At 44.0% G+C, this 22185-nt stretch overlaps 1 protein-coding gene across 2 annotated transcripts in view; it reads right to left on the bottom strand.

Moving 5' to 3' along the window:
- AASS (aminoadipate-semialdehyde synthase) overlaps nucleotides 1-22185 on the bottom strand; it is a 58919-nt gene that overhangs the window by 6098 nt on the left and 30636 nt on the right. Inside the window, exons 15-24 of one of the 2 annotated variants that reach the window (XM_075928816.2) lie at nucleotides 18828-18857; nucleotides 15603-15732; nucleotides 14631-14741; nucleotides 14166-14274; nucleotides 12077-12217; nucleotides 7760-7927; nucleotides 6863-6958; nucleotides 4758-4873; nucleotides 4239-4327; nucleotides 57-233 (exon numbers count right to left, since the gene is read on the bottom strand). In XM_075928816.2, coding sequence (XP_075784931.2) covers nucleotides 57-233; nucleotides 4239-4327; nucleotides 4758-4873; nucleotides 6863-6958; nucleotides 7760-7927; nucleotides 12077-12217; nucleotides 14166-14274; nucleotides 14631-14741; nucleotides 15603-15732; nucleotides 18828-18857 — 1167 coding nt within the window. The remainder of the gene's footprint in view (nucleotides 1-56; nucleotides 234-4238; nucleotides 4328-4757; nucleotides 4874-6862; nucleotides 6959-7759; nucleotides 7928-12076; nucleotides 12218-14165; nucleotides 14275-14630; nucleotides 14742-15602; nucleotides 15733-18827; nucleotides 18858-22185) is intronic. The other variant, XM_006122575.5, reaches the window with a different exon arrangement.

Below are 22185 nucleotides of genomic sequence, written 5' to 3'. Positions count from 1 at the left end.
TCCTAAAAGTGCTGGACTAGATGTACATTCATAGTGCAGGATGAATAGGTACTTACCCTCTAGAACCATTCTAGCAGCAATAGCTGTGGGGTAACCAACAGTTTTAGCCATTGCAGAATATCCTTTGTCATCCCCATACACAACCAGACTGATGAATTTATCTTCCAAATGGCCAGATGGGTGCTTGATACCTATTTCATTTCTCATAATGACCATATCTCGTTCTCCAGCACCTATAGAGACAGACAAACCTAAATTACTTATTTGTATTACAGTAAGGCAGGGACAGATTGTGCTAGGCACTGTACACAGTGAGAAGATTGTAAGCAATTTAGCCTGCTACTAAACGAAATGTGTGTGTATTCTTCTTTATTTTCTGATAGCACTGACAGGTGACTAGTTTAGGTGCAACTGTCTCACCCGGAAAGCTTCATATAAAAGATGAACAAAGATAACATTTCTGTACTATGGAGATTTGGAGCATAGATCCTACTGAACTTACTAAGATTTCATTGGAAACTTTCTTTAGTCACATCACCACACAAAATCAGAATCTGTCCCAAGATATGAATTGAACAGCTGTGTTAACAAAGGATGCATCTGCACACCGCCCTTACTTCAAAATTAGCTATGCAATTTATACTGCGTAAATTGTGTAGCTTATTTTGACGTTATTTCGAAATAAGACGCTATTCCAAAACGTTCCTTTTGCCTTGCACACTCAGGTTTACAGGGATATCGAAACTGTGAGCCCGTTATATTTCGATATAACGGGCTTGCTCTTAGACGCAGAATAGCTATTTCGGGATACCGCTGTGTAGATGCAGCCAAAGTTAGTTACATCAGTGGCAAAGATACCCAGGGCACGCTGAACTTGGTTACATAAGCCCAGTCAGGAGACTTTTGGAGAAGTAGACTATTGACCCACAAAGGTTCTGCACTAATATGGCCATCTGAGCAGCTCACCTCTTCATAATTTAGCTCCAGTTTGCCAACAAGGAACAGGAGACTGAGGGGGCAATTGCCTCGAGGTCCGGAGGTTCAAAGGAGCTCCTGACAACTGCCGCTGCTGCTGTGGCAGTGGCTAGAGCCCCAAGTCCCTTTGAATTGCTGGAGCACTGTTCCATGCAGCCGAGGGCGGGGGTAGGGGGGCGGTTGCTGAGGTCTACATGCACTAAGGGCCAACTGCCTTCGGCCCTGACCCTTCCACCCTCGACCCCGTCCCTTCCTGAGGACACGGAGGCAGCTCCACCCACCCTGCTGCAGGGCCCGCGGTGGCTGTAGGCCCCACTGATGTAGTTAGTTCTTGTTCTAAACATGTATCTTCTTATGGCAAAATTATTAATTTTCACACTTTGGATTATTTCACCTGTGTCTGTCTAACAGTCCATAAAACGGACATCGAATGGATACTGTGATTAGTCTTCATGCAGGGCTTGATCCTGCATGATTTGGGGTTCTCTGGACCTGTTGCTGTGCTTCATTAAAATAACAATGGCTGCCACATTTCACGAAGCATAAGGGAGCGGTCAACAAAGGCTTCCCTTGTCGACTGATCCACGTCTTGACTCGCGTGCTGTGCCGACGATCAGCTGAGCCGGCACAGCGCGGTGGCCATTTTTATTTTAATGAAGCCGGGGATATTTAAATCCTGGATTCGCTGACTATGTCAGGTAGTCTAATTTACATGTCTCTAACAACAGAGGCATGTAGTCTAGACATACCCCTAGTGTAAGTGCTTTAAAATCCTCATGCTTACTCAGGTTGTTCTGAAACTCCTGTGCCTCATGGAGGTGCTGGATAGGGTTAGCTGGCCAAACTGGGGCATTCTGAAATTCTTCCAGTTTTTTGTTTGTTTACCTCAGGCTCAAACCATGGTTCTGATCCACCAAACTGATCTCAGTCATCTGGGATTTAGAACATGGAACATGGCACTCCCTGCCCCTGGCAGTGGGGTTGAATATTGAAGTTATTCAGGGATAAGTGGGGGGGAAACGGCTGCAACCAAAAAAATTGAACCTTGAACCATTTCGAGTTTAGTTGACACAACAGGGCATGAGCCTGCAAAGGAGAACACTGTGGCCCAGAAACTAAGCTGCACCCATGCATAATAAATTTGAACTCTAAAATTGGCAAAAATCTGAGACTGATCAATGGACATCTGCTTCTGTTGTGGGGTAGGGGTTATATTTTTGGGAAACATGCCTTGAGTAGTAGGAACTAAGGGTATGTCTACACTACCACCCTAGTTCAAACTAGGGTGGTAATGTAGGCAACCGGAGTTGCAAATGAAGCCCGGGATTTGAATTTCCTGGGCTTCATTTGCATCTTGCCGGGCGCCGCCATTTTTAAATGTCCGCTAGTGCGGACTCCGTGCCGTGTGGCTACACGCAGCACAGACTAGGTAGTTCGGACTAGGCTTCCTATTCCGAACTACCGTTACTCCTCGTGTAGCTGTGCGGCACGGAGTCCGCACTAGCAGACATTTAAAAATGGCGGCGCCCGGCAAGATGCAAATGAAGCCCGGAAAATTCAAATCCCGGGCTTCATTTGCAACTCTGGTTGCCTACATTACCACCCTAGTTTGAACTAGGGTGGTAGTGTAGACATACCCTAATATAGAAGGGCTTTACATTTTCTAGAGGTGCCCTTCCATCAGGTGAACCAGGATTTGGGGTATTTTGTCCCTATGGGGGTTTTAAACCCCTCTCTGTCATCCCCCTTCGGGCAGTTTGGGTCCCTTTCCCTGATTTCTGCTAGGTTCTGGCAGGGGAGCTACCCCTCTGGGTTGGAAACTGAGAACAGACATGCTTGAAACACGTACCAAACAATGCTGAGTCTGGGATAAAGTGCTATGAATGGCAAGCACTGACACAGCCATGGGGGGAGGGTAGGAAAAAGGCAGAAGGGGGAGATGAGAACATCCACAGAAAGGAAGCAGAAATTTAGGCACCTAGGAGACTTTCACAGCTAAAATGTGGTACCTTGCGATTTTAGGCATCTACAAAATTAAACAACAGCCAAGCAGGGGCCTGGGGGATCTCAGCCTGAAATTGGAAGCTAAAGTCTTTGTGGAGTGGGGCCTACATGACTACCATGGAAGAGACAGCCATATACCACAAGGAATCCTGTCTCCAGTCACTACGCTAAAGGCCATCCCCTCAGAGTAGCAGTCCCACAGCATTTCTTCCCAGCATGCGACCTCAGCAGCATGGAGAAGTCAATCATTGAGATGATTTCGGTTCCCTTACTGCTCATCTGTGCCATCCAAGGAAGAGAAGACTGAACAGAAGTTATTGAGGATCATACAACATTGATTTATGCTCTTCATTAGCAACCTCACTTCCTTGTCGTTCTGCTTCCTTCAGTAGATTGAAATAAACAGCATGTTTCAGGACTTGTCTACATAGAGACACTTGGGAAAATTAATCTGAATTAAAGGAGTGAGTTTATTGTGTGGATGCTCTTATTCAGAATTACAGTGACCTTACTTTGGTTTAGCTTAATTCACTTAAGCCACATCTACACTAAGTGAAAGATCGACACTGCTGCAGTCCATCTTCTGGGGTTCAAATTAGCAGGTCTAGTGAAGACCCCTGTATTTGAACTGAGAAGGCTCCTCCGTAGGTGCTGGAGTCTTGCTCCTCACAAGGAGTAAGGGAAGGCAATGGGAGCAATGCTCCCATCAACCTCCCGTTATGCAGACAGCTTGAAAACACAATTTAATATATGTCGACTCCAGCTACATAATTAAGGTAGCTGGAGTTGCGTATCTTAAGTCAACTATCTCCTTTAGTGTAGGCCAGGCCCTAGCGAATTAAGTATCCTTAATTCAGTTTAATTTTGAGTAAAGGCATGTCTCCATTTTAAACACTACAGCAGCCCAGCTGTAGTGCTATAACACTTCAGTTCAAGTGCTACCTACGTGGAAGGGAGGGGTTCTCCCTTTGGCATAGATGAGAGGTGGTAGCTGGTAGGTGGTTAGAGATTTCTCTTGCCAACCTAGCACTGTGTACCCTAGTGGTTAGGTTGGCTTAATTGCCTCACTCAAGGGGTGTGGATTTTTTAAATCAATCCAATATCCTAGTGAAGACCAGGCCTAAGAGCATCCACAAAGAGTTTTCTGTGATTTAACAAATACACTTAAAATTCACAACTTTTCTTCATTCAGATTAATTTTCTTGAGCGTACATAGGCAAGACCTCCGTTAAAATGTGAATTAAAGCAGGCCCACGTACCAAAGGTCAGCTTCAGCTCCATGTGCATTGCCAGCGCGCTGACAATGGAGTCGGCTATAGGAACCGGCTCATCTTCAAGCAGCCCTAACCTGGTGAAAGACAGAAGGAGATCATTGCTTTTCTCTGAAAGTGACATTCTACAGTCCACAAACATGTGGGCCAGGACCTTAATGTGCCATTTTGGGAGAGGAGCAATAGGACATCATGTGGAATTTTGACCTGTCTCTATGTTCTTGAAAGTACAACAGGGTGGATAAAAAGTGATTTAAAAACAAACTAAATTTTATTTTTTTCTTTTAAAAAAATAAACCTGTTCAAAATTAAATTGGAAATGTTAACAGCTCAGATTAAGGCCTTTATTACTATAATATAATGAGTCTCAGAGGGTCAACTGTGTTAGTTGTTTTCAAAGTTACAGACTTTTTAAAAAACCTGAGGCCAAGTACTTGGATTCTGGAAAGGCTCCCTTATTTAAAAAAAAAAAAAAAAAAAAAAAAAAAAGTCACCCGAGTCTCCTACCATTCCACTGCTTCCAGCTGGCTGTCATCCTTTCCCAGTTTGCTATAGATTGCTTCTTTAAGAACATCCAATTTGGCAGAAGGTTGGAGTCCAACCAGCTTACACATCAGCTTTTTCTAGTGACAAAAAAAATGCAAATGACAAGTTACCATCTGCAGGCCTGGGACTTAGTCTCATACCCTCAGGATGAAATTTTAGGAAACTAGCTCATTGAAAAGTGCAGCTCATGGCAGACAGGAACATTTCTGGGGTGGGAGGGAGAAAAGAGAGGAGGGTCTGTGATTCCAGGGAAGCAAGGGTAGACCAACATTTTTAAGTGCAGTGACAGCTAATTGCCCCTACTCCTCCATGCTGCAAGACAGCAGGCAGAGGTAGGGGAAGACAGGCTAGGCATGTGGACACACACCTAGACAGTCTCTCACACCAGCACCCTTTCTGCACTACCTAGCTCACCCTTGCTTTTTGACCAGGCCCCCTTCCTCAGCAATGGAAGTGAAGCACGGGAACGTGTACAAGCAAAAGAGAGCAGGGAGGGCAATGCCAAAGCCAGAATTGCTTTATGCTGAACAAGTGGCAAAACACCACAGACCAACTGTCAGAGGAGCCGCTTTCGGTGGGGCATCTTAACGCAGTTGACAGAGAGCTGTGGGAAATCCCATTTTGAAGAAGGGAGGAAAACAGAGTGGCCAGGTGAGCAAGGCCACCTGTTGGCGGACAGGGTATCAGAAGACCAAAATGATGCATCAGGCACCCAAAGGTCAGACAGTTCCATTTACAAAAGGAAGGAAAAGGCAGGCTGCCACCATTCTGTCCAACAACCCTGATTTTAGTCCTTTCCTCAAACTTTTACCCCAAAATCCCCTCTCATAACTTTTATGGGCATCTGAAGGACCGGTTCCATTTTGCAGTGATGCTGCTTATTGCTTGTTCCATATTCTTCCAAAACTATAGTAGGGGGAAGCTGTACAACAGGATTGAATATAAAAAGCAAGTGTCATCTGGCAGGTACAGAAAGCCTTACACTGTGACTGGGGAGACTGTGCAAGAGAAATGAAATCATGAAAAATTCTTAAGGACTCATAGGAGAGGACAGCTGTGCGCTCATCAATAGACATGGATAAAATGCCTATTTTCCTATGACCGTTGGTGTTTCTTAAAGTCCCAGATGCAGAAGTTGTGGGGGGACACACACACACACACACACACACACACACACACACACACACACACACACACACACACACACACAGAATTTTTTCAGTCAGGCTGGTATTTGAGCTTCTTGAGTGTTTATATTGCAATAAGCCGCCTGTGGCTGGCCTTGAATCAATGGGACTCAGACAAAGGACAGTTTAATTGCAACATGGAAACTTTGGCTTGGGATACACCCTGAGCTCTAGGACCCTCTCACCTCACATGGTCCTAAAAAGTCTAGGCTGCGGACCAAGCCCAAATGTCTACACTGCATTCAAACAGCTCAGTCACCTGGCACAGGCAAGCCCCAGCCTTCTAACTGCAGTGTAGACATGCTCTCAGAGATCAAGCCTCAAACTGTATCTGTCTTACCTCCCACACCCCAGCTGACCCTACCCTTCTTGGTAGCATTCACTGGCAGCCCTGAACAAAGGAAAAATGCACTGTAGACCCTTAACTACAGTATGGCCTCAACGGAGCTATAGTGATTTACACCAGCAGAACGTGATACTTCGGTAGCACTTTGCAGAAGACAAATATCAGAAGAAATGCCTAGGAGAAAAGCAATATTTGAACTTAGGAACAAGTGAATAATTTTCAAAACTGGTAGAAAGGGAGACAGCAGAAAGAGGAGGGTAGGACCTGAAAATATCCATCGAGGAAATTAAAAATAGGCACAAGGGTATACAGAATGAAAGTTTTCCTGTGTTCATGTGGACAACCTGGCTCTGAGGAAATAAAATGCATGCGAAGCATGAATTATGGCTTTTGGGAGCTGAATTATGAGCAACAGATGGCCAGAAGAACACAGGCTTCCCAAGGAAAGCAAATACCAAACCTGATAAAGAAAAAAAAAAAAGATGAACAGAATGAAGGAAATCAGAAAGCCAAATAAAGTCCTATAGACTTACCCAGGTGATAGGTGGTGCTGTTGAGCTAAGCAAAGGATACGGATCTGAGTTTATTAACCCTAATTTTACAAAGCCTTGCACAGCTTTCGAATATCCCTAAAATAAAACAAAGGTGGCTATAAATGCTGTAGTGTGTAAGTTGATACTCAGGTGAATACTGACATACTTCCCTCTGCAGTCAAAGGACAAACAAAGCCCTGGTTAATATGCAGGTGGGGAGACTGCAACAGTTAGACATAATGCCAAAGGGAGGGTAACCTCACTGCCTTCTCCATTGCCTCACTCCTTTCAATATGCTCTTTAACTGCAGAAGAAATAGCTAATCTTTCCACAGTGAGGAGCAGTGGTTCAACATATCTAATGGCTCAGCTGACTAGCACCTTTCCAAAGGAAACCTTGTTACTAAAACTATAGTTTAGAATTGTTCAGCTGGCCAATAGCTCAATTAAAGACAAACATCCTGATTCTGATCTCACTCACACCTCCCTCCTTCCTCCCCACCCCCCCATGTTTTACCATCAGTACATGCATTGATGGTAACATCAGATGTGAGCTCAGAATGCCAAGGGTACAAACACATATCTCTCCCTCCAGAAATATCAGAGCTGAAAACAGCATAGAAGTAGAAGGTATTCTAAGGGATACTGTAGGGAAACAGGGGGAAATATTTTTCCTTTTTTGGACACAGCTAAGTGTGGTCATATTCACAAAATAAAGCAAAAACATTTGTTGGTGTCTTTTGGCTATAGAAATCATAGGTATTACTTGTAACTTTAACTGCTATTACCATTAAAAATGTGATTGACAGCATCCCTTCAATTCACAGTACTAAAAACTTGTCTAATTTGAAAAAAGATTTTAATTTTTAAAAAGCCTAGTAAATATCTAGGAACTTACCTTATACCTTAAGGTGCCTCTTATTAAGGTATGAGCTGACTGAATATCATAGGGTTCTGCATATTTTGTACTGTCCCTGTTGGGAAAACCTTCCAAATTTAATCCTGGGAAAAAATCCATGACAGCAACAGAATCAAGCAAAGCTCCTCCAGCTGGAATATTAATAATCTAAGGATTGTAAAAAAACAAACAAAACAAAAAACAACCAATAGCCAGGTAAGTGCACTATATTTTAGGTTGCTAATTCAAAAGAACATTTCTATTTTCAATGCCTAGTGCAGGTTAGTGCTATGCTTTGTGCAGAGTAAGAAGGGACCTAATTCTAGTGATGTAATAGTGTAGTCGCTTAACCAATAAGCAAAAGCATATAGGTTAATGCTAATGACTACACACCTTTACCCCCTCTGCTACGCCAGTAAATTTTTTAGTAGGCTGGCCAACAGCCTGGCTTAGTCCTGGCTCCTGATGGGTCTGGGACCTACCCCTGCTGTGGCTCTGTGTTTAAAGTGTATTAGGAGCCAGGCAGGCAAGCAGCCCAGATCAGTTTCAGCTCACACAGGGTCCAGGAGCTCAGACACATACACCCTGCCCCAGACAGTGATTGTTGCCACCCCTGTATCAGAGGCAGCAGCATGGGGTGCTTGGCAGCCAGTCTGCAAGGGGTGCTGGTTTTTAAACTGGCTCCCCTCGTGGACCAGCTCCCGCTTGGCACCCTGCACTGCTGCCTGATACAGAGGCAGTAGCATGGAGTGGCAGGGGGCTCCTCAGGAGTGGGGCTGGAGCACACTGGCTGCCAGCCCTGCCCCCAGGACTATAGTAACTGATAAGAATTCATGAGGTTACTAGTCTGTTCAATTAACTGAGATTTAACATCCCTACCTAATTTTGACCTCACACTGGTGAGAATCTGGAGTAACTTCACTGATTTTCAGTAACATATATACAAATTCTGGCTCTAGACTTGCTTGCCTTTTGAAAATGTAAGGTTTTTAGGGGGTGGGGAGGGAACAGATTGGTTTGTTTTAAGATGACAGTAATTATTCTATCATATGCACTGGATACAGAATCCACACCTATGATCATCTTCGGCTGCCACTAAAAAGCAAGCAAATGCAAAGAACACATTGTTAAGGAGGAATAAAAGAACGGGATGACTAGCTCTATTATCAGTGCTATTGAAAACCTTGAACCGTGTGTTCTTTAAGCAGCTGAAGCACAGTTCTGCTATGCTGCATTGATACCAATTCCTTTTGTGGCTTCTGAGCAAGGGGGTGGTGTTTCCTTCTCAAAGGCCATCTGTAGCCACAAAGACTGCAGCCATGCCATAGGCGCACATTGTAGGCGTTGCTTAAAACAAATGTGGAGGAAAGCCCACAGAACAGTCAAAGAGAAATAGGTATTTGGATGGCAGGGAGGAAAATTTCTGCATTTACTAAGAGACCCGCGGAGTCTCTTATAACAAATCCTTAACATTTAGGATCTAACTTCAACTAGCAATGGGTGAACCAGCACAGAATGAAATAAGAAACATTTCTCCATCTACCCCCCTTGAACTTCATATGAAATTTGGACAAATTAATTTCCCATACACAAAAAAATCTAGTTCACAATTCATGCTCCCTAACTCTTTCATTTTGCATAGTACAGTAAAACTCCATTAGTCCGGCATCCAATGCTCCGGGACTCCTGATGGTCCAGCACCATCAGGAACCCGGAAGTGCTGGGGAAGCCGGACAGGCTTCCCCCATTCAGCTGCTACTGAAACTGACCAGCAGCTGAATTGGGGAAGCTGGGAGCAGAGCAGCTACAGTGCTGCCGGGTTGGTCTGGTAGCGCTGCCCCTCGGGGCTGCGGGACCAACCCGGCAGCACCCCAGCTGCTTTGCCCCAGGCATCAGGATTCAGCCGCTGCTGAAACTGACCAGCAGCGTCAGTTTCACCAGCAGGCTGAATCCAGACGCCTGGGGAAGAGCAGCTGGGGTGCTGCCGGGTTGGTCTTGTAGCGCCGCCCCTCGGCGCTGCGGGACCAACCCGGCAGGACCCCAGCTGCTCTATTGCACACATCCCCGATTCAGCTGCTGCTGAAACTGACCAGCAGCGGCTGAATCAGGGACACCTGGGGCAGAGCCTGACTATTGTAAAGGGGGCCTATTAGGGATCTGGGGTGGCATACCCTCCCACCCCACTCCAGACTCCTCATAGCCCCCCCTTCTGATAGTCCGGCATATCTGATAATCCGGCACCCCCTGGGTCCTAAAGGTGCCGGATTATCGGAAGTTTACTGTATCTGGAATACTGAACATCACGAGAAAGCCTCTTTGGACGTCCAAGAGGCCTGAGGATGCTTACATAGACTGAATTGCTAGACGCTTCATGCACCCATCAGGAGTTTATTTGAGCAAGGTGAAGTGAGTCAGAAGTACAAGCACAGACTTGCTGGACACTCAGATTTTTAAATCTGGCAATGACACTATTGCCGAGTGGCCTTGGACAAAAAAAAAAAAAAAAAAAAAATCACAGCATCTTGCTAAGTTTTCTCCTGTCTAAGAAATAATCACAGAAATATTAACTGAGCTAGTAGAGGCTGAGCCTCTCTAGTCCAGCATGATTTTAGTTAGCCAGATTTTCACTTCTCATGAATGTGGCCAAGTTTCCTGTGGTCTCATGAAGTTTGTTTACAGCCACTAGTCCCGGCTCTCAGTGCTGTGCTGTTATTTAGCCCTAATTTACCCCAATAGTAAATCTACATGACAGAGAAGATCAACGCTGCTGCTGTCTATCTTCTAGGGTTTGAATTAGTGGATCTTCTCTAGAGCCGCTAATTCAAACTGATAGGGACACTCTGGTCGATGCCAGTAGTCCTGCTTCCACAAGCAGTAAGGGAAATCAAAGGGAGAATGTTCTCCCTTTGACTTCCTGCAGCATGGAAAGCGCCAAAAGTCGAGTTAAGGTACTTCATCTTTTAACATAGCTGAAGTTGTGTATCTTAATTCGACCGTGTCCTGATATGGACTTTTGCCTTTTACTATAAAAAGAGCAGACAAGCTTTGTGTAATACCCAATGTGATGGTGACCCTCCCCAGTTCAACACCACACAGCATTAGCTATTAATACCAATGCTAAAAAGTAATATGGGACCATCCAGGCACCCCCAGCCCAAAGGAGATCAGAGATTATTCTAGGCACTGTACAAACAGAGTAAGAGGCAGTCCCCTGCTCTCAAAGAAGTCACAAACTAAACAGATGAAAGACACAAAAATTGGAGAAAGCCTCTTCATCCCTGTTTTACAAAGATAGGAAATGGGCACAAGGAGATCAAGTGATATAAAACACACAGGGCAGGATTGGGATCTGACCCCTGATCTCCATCCTAATCTAGTGTTTTAATCACAAGCCCATCCCTCCTCACTGCCCTCAGACCTCTGCTAATCAGAGCTTGGTAGAAACAAGAAGGCATGTCACGTTAAGTAATTGTCACACTGTCACCTATTACTTGTATGCTTAAACTCAGTTTATGCATCTGTCAGTGGTTTAAAAAAAATTACACACTAGAACTGGAAGGGATCTTGAGATATCATCAAGTCCAGTCCCTGCCCTCACGGCAGGACCAAACACCATCTCATCCTTGATCAATGTCTATTCAACCTGTTCTTAAATATCTCCAGTAGTGGAGATTCCACAACCTCCCTAGGCAATTTATTCCAGTATTTAACCACCCTGACAATAAGGAAGTGTTTCCTAATGTCCAACCTAAACCTCCCTTGCTGCAGTTTAAGCCTTTGCTTCTTGTCCTATCAGAGGCCTAGGAGAACAATTTTTCTCTCTCCCCTTTTAGATACTTGAAAACTGCTATCATATCCCCTTCTCAGTCTTCCCTTTCCTAAACTAAGCAAGTCCAGTTCTTTCAGTCTTCCCTCATAGCTCATGTTTTCTAGGCCAAAGTGGAGTACTTAGCATTTGCCCTTATTACACTTCATCCTATTTACCTCAGGCCATTTATCTAGATTGTCCAGATAATTTTGAATTATGACCCTATCCTCCAAAGCACTTGCAACCACTCCCAGTTTGGCATCATCTGCAAACTTAATCATCATACTCTCTATTCATCATCTAAATCACTGATGAAGATATTGAATAGAGCCAGTCCCAAAACAGATCCCTGCAGAACCCCACTTGTTATGCTCTTCCAGCATGATTGTGAACTGTTAACTACTCTAAGATGTTGCATTATGGCATAACCAGTCAACAAATCCCAGTTCTTTGGTGTTAACACGATCTTCTCTGCTTTTGTTTGAATGGAAGTCTGAGAGTTACTTTACCTCACCATTCTTTAAATATGTGGCAGCCTGAATGGTATTCAACAGAACACCCTGTGGACTCCAGCTGAACTTGTATCGCAAAGGATTATCAGAATATTCAGGAGCTGGCAGACCACCACAGAAGGAAGTATATGATAGGACCTGCGAATATTAAAAAAAAAGTCATATCTACAAGGTGCATATGATCAAAAAGAAAAAATAGCTTAAAGATCCATAGCATCATCCTCCAGCTAGCCACAGGAAACATTATCCATGGATTTCCCTGCAATATTCAGTTATCTGTATTTAGTGAATCTCTTTCCCTGTTGTTCCCTAGAAGGCCTGAATTAGGCAGAAAAAACAAGCAGTCTATTTTCTGCCAACAGTGCTAAAAATATTTATTATTTTCACATGCAAGAGGCCACAGAATGAGTTTATTCACTGCACTTTCATCTCTGGGTGGGTTGGGGCAAAACCACAGCTGGTATTAATGACCATTACTCCAACTGCTTGAATTGTCAATTTATATCAACTGAGAATCCATCTGGAAGAGATCACAGATGAACAATCCAATGCACAATAGGGCAAGTTCATTCCTGTGCAGCACCACTCGAATCAATGGGACAATAGCATCCATCAGTTATTTAGCAAAACTCCAACATGATTTGTTGATTTAGCAACAGAAATCATATTGAGACCGTCAATTGGGCATCCTGCTGGTAAATCTGAGCATACAAGCCAAAAACTGATTTGGACTTGTAACTAATCACCCTTTGCTAACTTCCCCATCTGTGGAAAGGTTGAGGTAGATGAGCAAGGCTGTAAGGGCACATATACGCAGCAGGGCTAAACTGAAAATAAGCTATGCAACTTGAGCTACGTCAATTAAATGGAAATAGCTTATTTCATCTTTTGGCACGTCTACGCAGCATTTATTTCGAAATAGAGCACTCTGCCACTGACTTTCCTTACTCCCCATACAATGAGGTTTACAGAAGTCAGAGTATTTCAAATTTATTTTGAAATAACAGACTTGCTGTGTGGATGCACACTGTTATTTCAGAATAACTGACATTCTGAAATAACAATGCTGTGTAGACATGCCCTTAGACCACTTGGACCACCTTTATTTAGAAGGCCTATAGGAAGTGGTAGAGGAATTCAGTTGGCAACACTGTCAATCTTGCACATTTCACAAGTATTACACGTAAGGAAAAAAAAATTGGGCCACATCCTTGCAGCCAACTGAGTTTAGCCAATCTACACAATAACCTCCCTCCCCCGACAATTGTATTATAAAATGGTACTTGTGACTGTTGGAGCAGGTGGGCTAAAGATGACTATCTAGGCTACCAAGCTTAGTCTCCCACCCTGGGCAGAATGCTGGGACAACAGAGAGACAGCACGCTCTGCCTGAGGAGAGGGAGCATCTTGCTTCTTTCAGCAAGGACTTCTCCAGCCAGCAAGAAGGACTGGAATTGGCAGACTGCCCAGGAATCCCAGACTCAGTCCTCCTAAGTCTCCAATTTAAAGTAACAGCTGTGAATTTCACCAACCTCTGGCTTCAGCACTAAGGAAGCCAGAGCGTTTTCCAGGTCATTTATGGCGCCTCTGTTCAGAAAACTGACTAATTTTTAAAAGTAGAATAGCAAGATTCTCTAGTAACCCTAATGGCAGCAGTTCAGAAAAATACCTCCTCCAAAAACAAGTGGCCCACATGCTTCCCTCTGAGCCAAGTCCCTTCCAAACTGAAAGCTGTAGCTCCTCAAGAACTTACGGTATATGGCACAATGTTAACGGCTATTTGCCCGAGGCAACATAAGTAAGTCACACGTAGTCCAATTCATTCATTTTGAAATGTAAATTTGCTCAGTAGCATTATACCTTTCATTAAATGAACAGCTGCAAAGCTATTCTAAAACTAATGACGCAATTCAGTTTAACTCTTTGTGCAGACACATTGCAAGGGGAGTGCCACTGCACTTGATACTGGCATTTAGCATCACCACACAATCCACGCTTTGAGCACCATTGATTGAGGACCTCCAGAGACCATAAGTTACTAAACAGTAGTAAAGATTTGTTATTCCTTTTTGTTAACATAACTTACCGTAGCGCCTACTTCTTTTGCTTTATCAATACACTCCATTGCCAACATATGATCGAGACCAGGATCCAAACCTACTTCACTGATAACCGTAATACCAGCAGCTTCCACACTAAAATAATAATAGACACAATATTGTCAGAATATGGAATTATATTCCTGAAGCGGTAGCCCCACACCATCCATTTTCAGCCATGGACAAACTAATAGTGCTAGTACAGATTCTGTTCTAAGCCTGGGAAATAGGCTACAGACTTGCACTCCCCACCCCATCTTTTAATGGGCCTGCATATCTGAGGATCTTGACCTTTGCTTCTTTGGTTCAGTTCCATCTATAGATAATAGTGAGTCAGGACATACAAAGCATAAATACATTGACTGTTGGGAAGCATTTGAATAGTACAATAATAGGGCCATGTAGGTACCTGAGAAAGAAGTCTTATCTCGCTACTGATCCATTTGACCTACCTTTTTTCAAGTTCTTTCATAGCTGGTGTTAGGTAGCTGGCTGTCACTAAGTTTACTTTGCTGTCAATGCATTTCTTGGCAACTAAAGGATGTGCTGAATAAGGCAACAAACTACAAACAAAAGAAAAATTGTATGTCAGATCTAACTAGCTGCTGGTGTTTTCATTGGAAGATAATTTTGCAAAACATGTATTTGCATCATTAACACATGGAGCCTCTGTCACTGATCTCAATGCAGTTTTTACAAGGATGAAGTAGATGTGATGTCCTACTTCACAGAACAGCACTGGTTTACATGCACTTTGCTCTGCTGCAAGTGACTGCATGAAATGCAGGGCAGCGAGTTCAAATTCTCTCAACCCCTTGCAGGCCCCAGTTTTCAGAGTCATCTTTGTGAAAATAGAACCGGGCATTCATTTCTCGGTACCATATTCTATATGAGTATAATGTTAAACAGATTCAAAGTAGAAATCTTCTTCCAAAACAGTGTTCATTTAAAGTTTTGCTTAACCATCTCCAGAAGGTAGAGGCTACCTGAAAAGGAGATTTTCCTTCTCTACTTAAATGTGGGCTTTAACACTCAGAAAGAGAACCTTTATTCTTTAACTGATCAGCAGTAATGGCCATATTTTCAGAATTTGGGCCCTGTATACGTGCATCCAATTTAACAAGCACTAAAGTCTGTTACATATCTCTGAGCTATGTAACTTGTACATACAGGATGTGGCTTTGTGTATGTGAAGTCTGTCCCTCAAATAGGCACAAATATTTGTGCAATTAAAGCCACACGCTCACAAAGAGGCTAATTTAAAAGCCATTTGAAAAATCTTGCCCCACACATTATGATACCTCTTTACCAATAAAAGGGAGGAGTTACATGCCCCATGATTCCCAGTACATTTGTGGCAGCCTTAGAAGAAGCCTCAGAAAATTTCAGATTTGAGCCCTTCTTGTCCTAATCAGAAATCTGACCTGATCACAAGGTCGTGTCTCCTCACCAAGGAGGACAGCTTCTCCTCATGCTGAATGAGGTCCACGTGAACAGGAATAATTCTGCTGTATTTCTTAGTCAGCTGGCCAAGTTGCTCCTTCATGATGGATGCTGTTTAAAAAGCATCAGTGTCAACCGTTACACAGTGAAATTGAATTCCCACTTCCTCCTCAACCCCTCCTCACCAAAATATCAAGGTAAAACGCCAACTACAACCTCTACCCCATTTCAGATTGGCAAAACAACCTAATCACCATGCATCAAACACCCTTCACTGGCACTTGTGTGTGTTTCTTCGCAAACACCAGCTACACTCCACATCATCTCTTTCTTTCCCAAGCAAGCAGGAAGTAGAAAGAATGAAAAGGAGTGCACTTGAAGGCTAAGCAGATGTGTCTCAAGTCTGAAGGGGGTGGGGAGGAACGTGGAGAGCCAGCTTTCTAACAGTTGGCCATGTCAAGCTACAGCAACTGTGACAAAGTCAGAGTCAGGGGTAGGGAACCTCCAGCCTATAGGCTGTATCCAGCCCAAAGCTTGCCTGGCTCTGGCCTGAGAAGCTCAATTCCTTTATCCCCATCAGCATCCAGGAGCCCATGCTGCTGCTCCAACCTTGCCCCCTCCCCCACCCCAGCATGGCTGGAGCACCAGCACCAGCTCATTGCTGGAGGGATTGGGGGAGGGGGCAGGGAGAGAACCCAGAATCTCACATACCAGAGCCAGACAAGCCAAGGCTGGAGCCAGTCTATGGACTCTGCCTGGTGGAAGCAGGAAACAGCTCCATGCACTATTGCTCCCCCTCCCTCCCGGCTGGTAAAGCACTCACCTGGAGGCTTTCTCCCGCTCATCTCACTGGCCAGAATCATTGCCAATAGGAGCTGGGGGGGGGGGGGGGGGTGAGCGCACGAAGCCATGTGTATCCCTGGGAGCTGTGCAGGTAAGCACCCCCTCCCACCCAGTCCTTCCCACACCTCTTCCTGCATCCCACCTCCTGCCCACCACCAGCCTGCTCCTGCACCCTACCACCCCACCCAGGCCCTCCCATTCCCAGCCTACTTCCCAGCAGCCCCTTCCACAGCCTGAACCCCTCATTTTGGCCTCGTCCCAGAGCCTAGGTGGCCCACAAAAATCTACTAGCCTAAGCCTTCCTAGGCTCTGGGGCTGGAGTGCGAAGGGAGTGTCTTTTTCTGCTTCTCAGTCAGGGGCCATATCAGTGAGATTTTTTGTTTGGCTTGTTTTATTTATTTGTTCCTTCTCACTTGTGTGGCTCCCTTCCCCCTGACTGATTTTTCTGTGGATCAGTGGTCATTGACCCAAAAAAGGTTCCCCACCCCTGGACTAAGGGACCCATAGTACAGGAGTACTCTGTTTCTCCAGGTAACTAAGAGAAACTGCAGAATGAGAAGAGGAAATGAACCACATTTTTGAAAACTGTTTTATTCCTTGCTGTTCTGTATTTTAATTTATTTGACCTCCTTCTCTTCCTAAGTGTCTATTTCACCTCTAGAGTATCATCAAGCAGGTTAGTGTAGGAATCAGGAAAGACTGAAGGACCCTCCCGGCACTGACATGGAGCACCAACATTGGTCAATAATGAAGTGCTCCATGTGAAGTAAAAACTGGTACCCTTCTGCCATACCCCAAAGCATGCCTCCTTGTGTGTCTGCTCAGTCAGGGACACTGTAAATTCCAATCACACAAAACACAGTTAATAACTGCAGCTGTTAACAGCATTTTGCTCTCACCAACAGCCTAGACTAGCACAAATCTATCTTATGGTCAGCTATTCAGCACACAATCTTGACACTGCATATTAAACTGCCTGCAACCGTGGTTTGGCCAGCCCTCCTTTCCCCCCAACTTTGTGCAGCAGGATATCCCAGACTGCACTGCCTCATGCATCTTCCAGGCACTCTGTCCTCTGCCCATATTTACCAAGGATCCAAACATTATTGGCATCTGTGATAAATGCAGGACACAAAAGGATGGCTGTGCTGTTAAAAGAAAAAGGGGGGGGCCGCTATTGTGTGGACAAAATTCATTTTTTTTCATACCTGGATCAGACAAGATTGACAAACAGGTTACAACACAAAACAGTTGTAGTTAGTGTAGACAGAAAGCCAACTTCAAGTATGCCGTAAGATGTCTGTATAGTCCCTCACAGAGGACCGATGGAGGACAGAGTAGATGGGAGATTAAGATATGGTCCCCATGAAGAGGGTGGAACCTCAATGTATCAGATGTTCAAACACACCCACAAAATATATTTTATAGGTTGCAACTCCCATAACTGGAATTCTCTGGTCCAGCAACATCTGTGGTCCAGCAGGTCCACAAATGTTCCTTGATCAGAGAACCCTGATAGCCTAGTGACAGGAGGGAAATCTGGGAGGGGACAGTCTGAAGCAGTAGAAAGGGGCAAGGGATGGGGCTGGAAGCAGCCACCAGCAGCCCACAGCTGTGTGGCTGGAGCCTGCAACAGTCCCCGACAGCCTGCAGCAATGGGACCAGGTCAGGGCTTCCCCCAGCAGTACAGGATTGACCTGTCAACAGCCCGGGGCAGCGCAGGGGCCATTGCCTCAGGCAACTCACAGAAGAGCGGCCAGAGCCTGCAAGCTGCCACAGAGCTGGAACCAGAGCCTAAGTGCTCAGAAGCCCCTGGAAGCCTAACCAGGGCCAGACTCAGCTCCCAACAGCCTGCAATAGTGCAGGCTGCTGCAGCCAGATAGACAGTCCAGCCAGGGCAGCAACAGCGAGGCTAGCAACCAGCAGGCAGCCTGGCAGGGGCTGGAGGTAGTTCCCTCCACATCCCCCACCCACAGCTGGCAGAGTCAGCAGCTGGGGGCTGTGGCAGGGACAGATCCGATTCCCTTCATCATTAAGGGATAGGTGCTGGAATTAAATAGGAAAGATAATCCATTAGATAAAAATACTTTAGATGTTTACACACAGAATGCTGGGGGAAACCATGTGAGGAGGGAGAAATACAACGTAGATATTCAGGAATGAGAAAAATCTTGGTCACAATTCATAAGAGAAACACTGAAGGAATCCCAAAAAGTACATTTTTTTTTTCTCTGGATTATTAATCCCAACACAAAGCAATAGGACATGAGCTGGGAGGAATACAATTATAGGGTATTGCCAGAAAATATGCCAGCAGCTAGCTATGCTACAACCAGCCATGAACTCATGCAGACAAACAGTACCTGTTCTGAGAGAAAGAGTTAGTGTAGAATCTGTTGGGGAAAAAGTCAAGAGGATCAAACACAGAAAAGCCTGAAAGAAGAGGATCTGAATGGATGAAGCATTCTGCTCTGCCACAGCCAACAGTCTCACATACAGCACCTAGAACTATGCAAACCTGGAGAGCTATTTGCTATCTTCTTGTCAAGTTAGTACACAACTAGTCTCAATCTCTGATACAGGGACCAAATACACAACCTGTACCCATATGAGCAAGGCTCGACAAATCAGGCAATCTACTTGCCCGTGGTGAGTAGATTTTAGCCCAGTGTGGCCTCAGAGTGCTCAGCACATGCGCAGCGCGGTCTGTGCATGCACAGCGTGTGCTTCCACATGGCTGGTGAGCAGGGCTCACCGCCACTTGGCAAGCCCTGCATATGAGTAATCCTATGGCCACTGACAGGTTCATAGGCCTGAAAAGTAAACTGAAATGCCATTTTACATTGTAACAAGTTCAATGTTAGGTCTTTGAGGGTTCAGAGTTCAGTTTCTACTCAACAATTGATGGGATCCTGTGCTGCAATTGCTACAGTGCTTTACGCATTCATGATTTCATCAGCTTGCAGGAAAAACCATTGTAGTCACCATCTGACGGATAAGAAAATCTGTAACTTATTTTAAAAATATATTTATTTGTAGGTATAGAGCTAAGCATACTGGACAAATCAGGAATTTGAACAGGTAGAGTTTTTTAGTTTTCGTTAATCATACTGCATTATACCGTATGTACCATCCTTTCACAATGAATAAAATAATAGGTCCTTGCACCAAACAGTTTGCTGTATAAAACTGATAACATAAAGGAAAAGCAAAGTAGAACAATTTAGGGGCAAGAATATTGGACTGGCAGTCAGGAGACACAAGTTCTATTCCTGATTCTGCTGTAGACCTGCTATGTGAATTAGAACTAGACACTGTGTTACTAGAGATTTCTTTTAACTGCCTTAAGATCCTGTCTATATTACAGCACCCTGGATAGAGATACTGGGGTGGGAGGGGCAATGAGAAACACTGAACAATTGACTTCTCCCAATTAGCATTACAAAGGAAGCAAAAGCATCAGAGTGCTTAAGTTTGCAAAGAATAGTTGTTAGTTTTAGGACAGATGTTTCAGATAAGCTATAAATAAATGATAAATTTAGAGCTAAAAATCCCAAATGGTGAACACTGAGTCTCTATTAGAAGATACTGAAGATGGAGGACAGACTGAACAGACCAATAGCAGATAAGAGATGGGGGTGAAACAGAAGTTCAATAATTTATGACCTGGCTCATTCCAGAATACCTGAAGGTAGGGGTAAGAAGAGCAGCAGCCTGTATGACAGATGAAGCTGATTGGTGGGACAATTGCCACCCTCACAGGAGGAGCAGAAGAGACTATGCTAATCAAAGCCTGTGAGATCAACCAATCAGAGGAGGCCAGAAACTGAATAAATAGGGGTTTTGAAAAGCTGAGGTGTGTGGATGGGTGAGAGTGCAAAAGACCAGGAGAAGATAAAGAGCAGCAGAAAAGGCAACCAGGCAGAAGCAGCAACAAGAGAGGAGAAAAGACTGGAGCAAAAATGGAACAAAAACAGAGCAGAATACCTGAGACAAGAAAGGGATTATTGAAGGAATGTAAGTCTGATTTCCTTTCTATCTTAAAGACTACTTGAGTGTGTCTGCTAATAAAGACTGATGTCTGTGATTGAGTGTGATCCACCCCACGCATTGGCTGTCCAACACTCAGAAAATGTCAGCCTTAAAAAACAGGTGTTTTAAGATTGGATAGTGTGATGCATTTCTATTATTATATATAGAATTCTGCATGTTCTATCATTGTGATTCAATGTTATACTGTAACAGCATACTGAGAAGTGCTTCTGAGTGTATCTTAAGTAGCTTATTGTAACAATATAGGAAATTTCTCCTATTTCTTCTATAGTGCTGTGTTACTATAATACTGTACTGTTTTGTACATATACAGGAAGAACGTGTATGTTACAATGTAACAAACCCCGTGTTAGATCTTTGAGAGTCAGTGTGTACCAATATGGGAATATTGCAGTGACTATACCAATATGGGAATATTGCAGTGACTATATTACTAGTATCTATTCTACTAGAATCTAGACTACCTACATTCTCTAAGTACAATATTACACACTACAAGGCTTTCTTTTCTATTTTGTTAAATATGCTGCATCTGCCTAGTTCTTTTCAATAAACAAGACTGTGTTTTCAAAGAATAACTGCTTGTTTGTCAATCCTTTGAGGGGAGGATTGCATCAGTGTCCTTCCAAGGGTTACCAGAGTTAGCCTACTCTGGGAAGTCCTCTGTGGGTCAGAGACAAACATCTGGTAATAGCCTGGCAATTCCTATAGGCTCAGCCATTACACTCTACCCACTTGAACCATACAAATTGGTAATGAATTTATGTGCTGGGCCAGTTAGCATTGGAGTGCCTTGGGTCCAAATTTTAGGGTTCACCTCACCCTGCATCCAATTCACCTTCGACACTTTCTCTGTGGTTGATTTAAACTGGAAGCAAGGATTGTCATCTGCCATCTAAGCATGGTTCTTTAGGAAAAAACCCTTTTCCAAAAGATCCTGTAAACCTCATTTTTTGAGGAATACAGGATCTTTCAAAAAAAAAAAAAAGGGTTGGTTTTTTTTTGTTTGTTTTTAAAGAACTGCATCTAGATGGTGCTTTCACTTTTGAAATACCCGTATTTGAAAGCACACGGGGCCACCATTATGCAAATGAAGCACGGGAAATTCAAATCCCAGCTTCATTTGCAATTTCGATCTGTCTAATTTACATCCCTCTTTCGAAAGAGGGATGTAGTGCAGATATAACCAGAATCTCCAACTCAGCTGGGTTCTTCACATGTGACTAGTTCAAACACCTCCACCACCCACCAAGGGAGACAAACAAGGTAGGCAAAGAAAGATCATGAGTGATGTTTGTTATTTTGGACATGTCTGACAGAAAATACCTCTGACCACACTTCCACATTCCTTCATGTCTGTGCATGCTGCCTATTTGGTTTCAAATTTGCTATCGTCGTTAATTAAACACTTCCTTGAATGAACTTTTTCCCCTTCTCTTACATGTGCTTCTCTGTGGCAGAGGTTTATAAAGTGCTATCATCATGCTTTTGTAAGACAGAAAATGAAGCTGTTTAGGAAAGAATGAAACTGTGCACAGAGTACTGTCAGATGCAGGAAGCAAACAGGCCAAAAAGACAGGAAAAAATATTGTCTACTGTCTCTTTCTAGATGCTATTTACAATAAGAAATAAGCAAAAAAAATTTCAGATGGATATGTGATTTTTAAA

Source organism: Pelodiscus sinensis, chromosome 1, assembly GCF_052426305.1.
Source record: "Pelodiscus sinensis isolate ZL-2025 chromosome 1, ASM5242630v1, whole genome shotgun sequence".
Taxonomy (NCBI): Eukaryota; Metazoa; Chordata; order Testudines; family Trionychidae; genus Pelodiscus; species Pelodiscus sinensis.
Note: the sequence above shows the minus strand (reverse complement) of the source record. Positions and strands in the feature narration are given on the sequence as shown.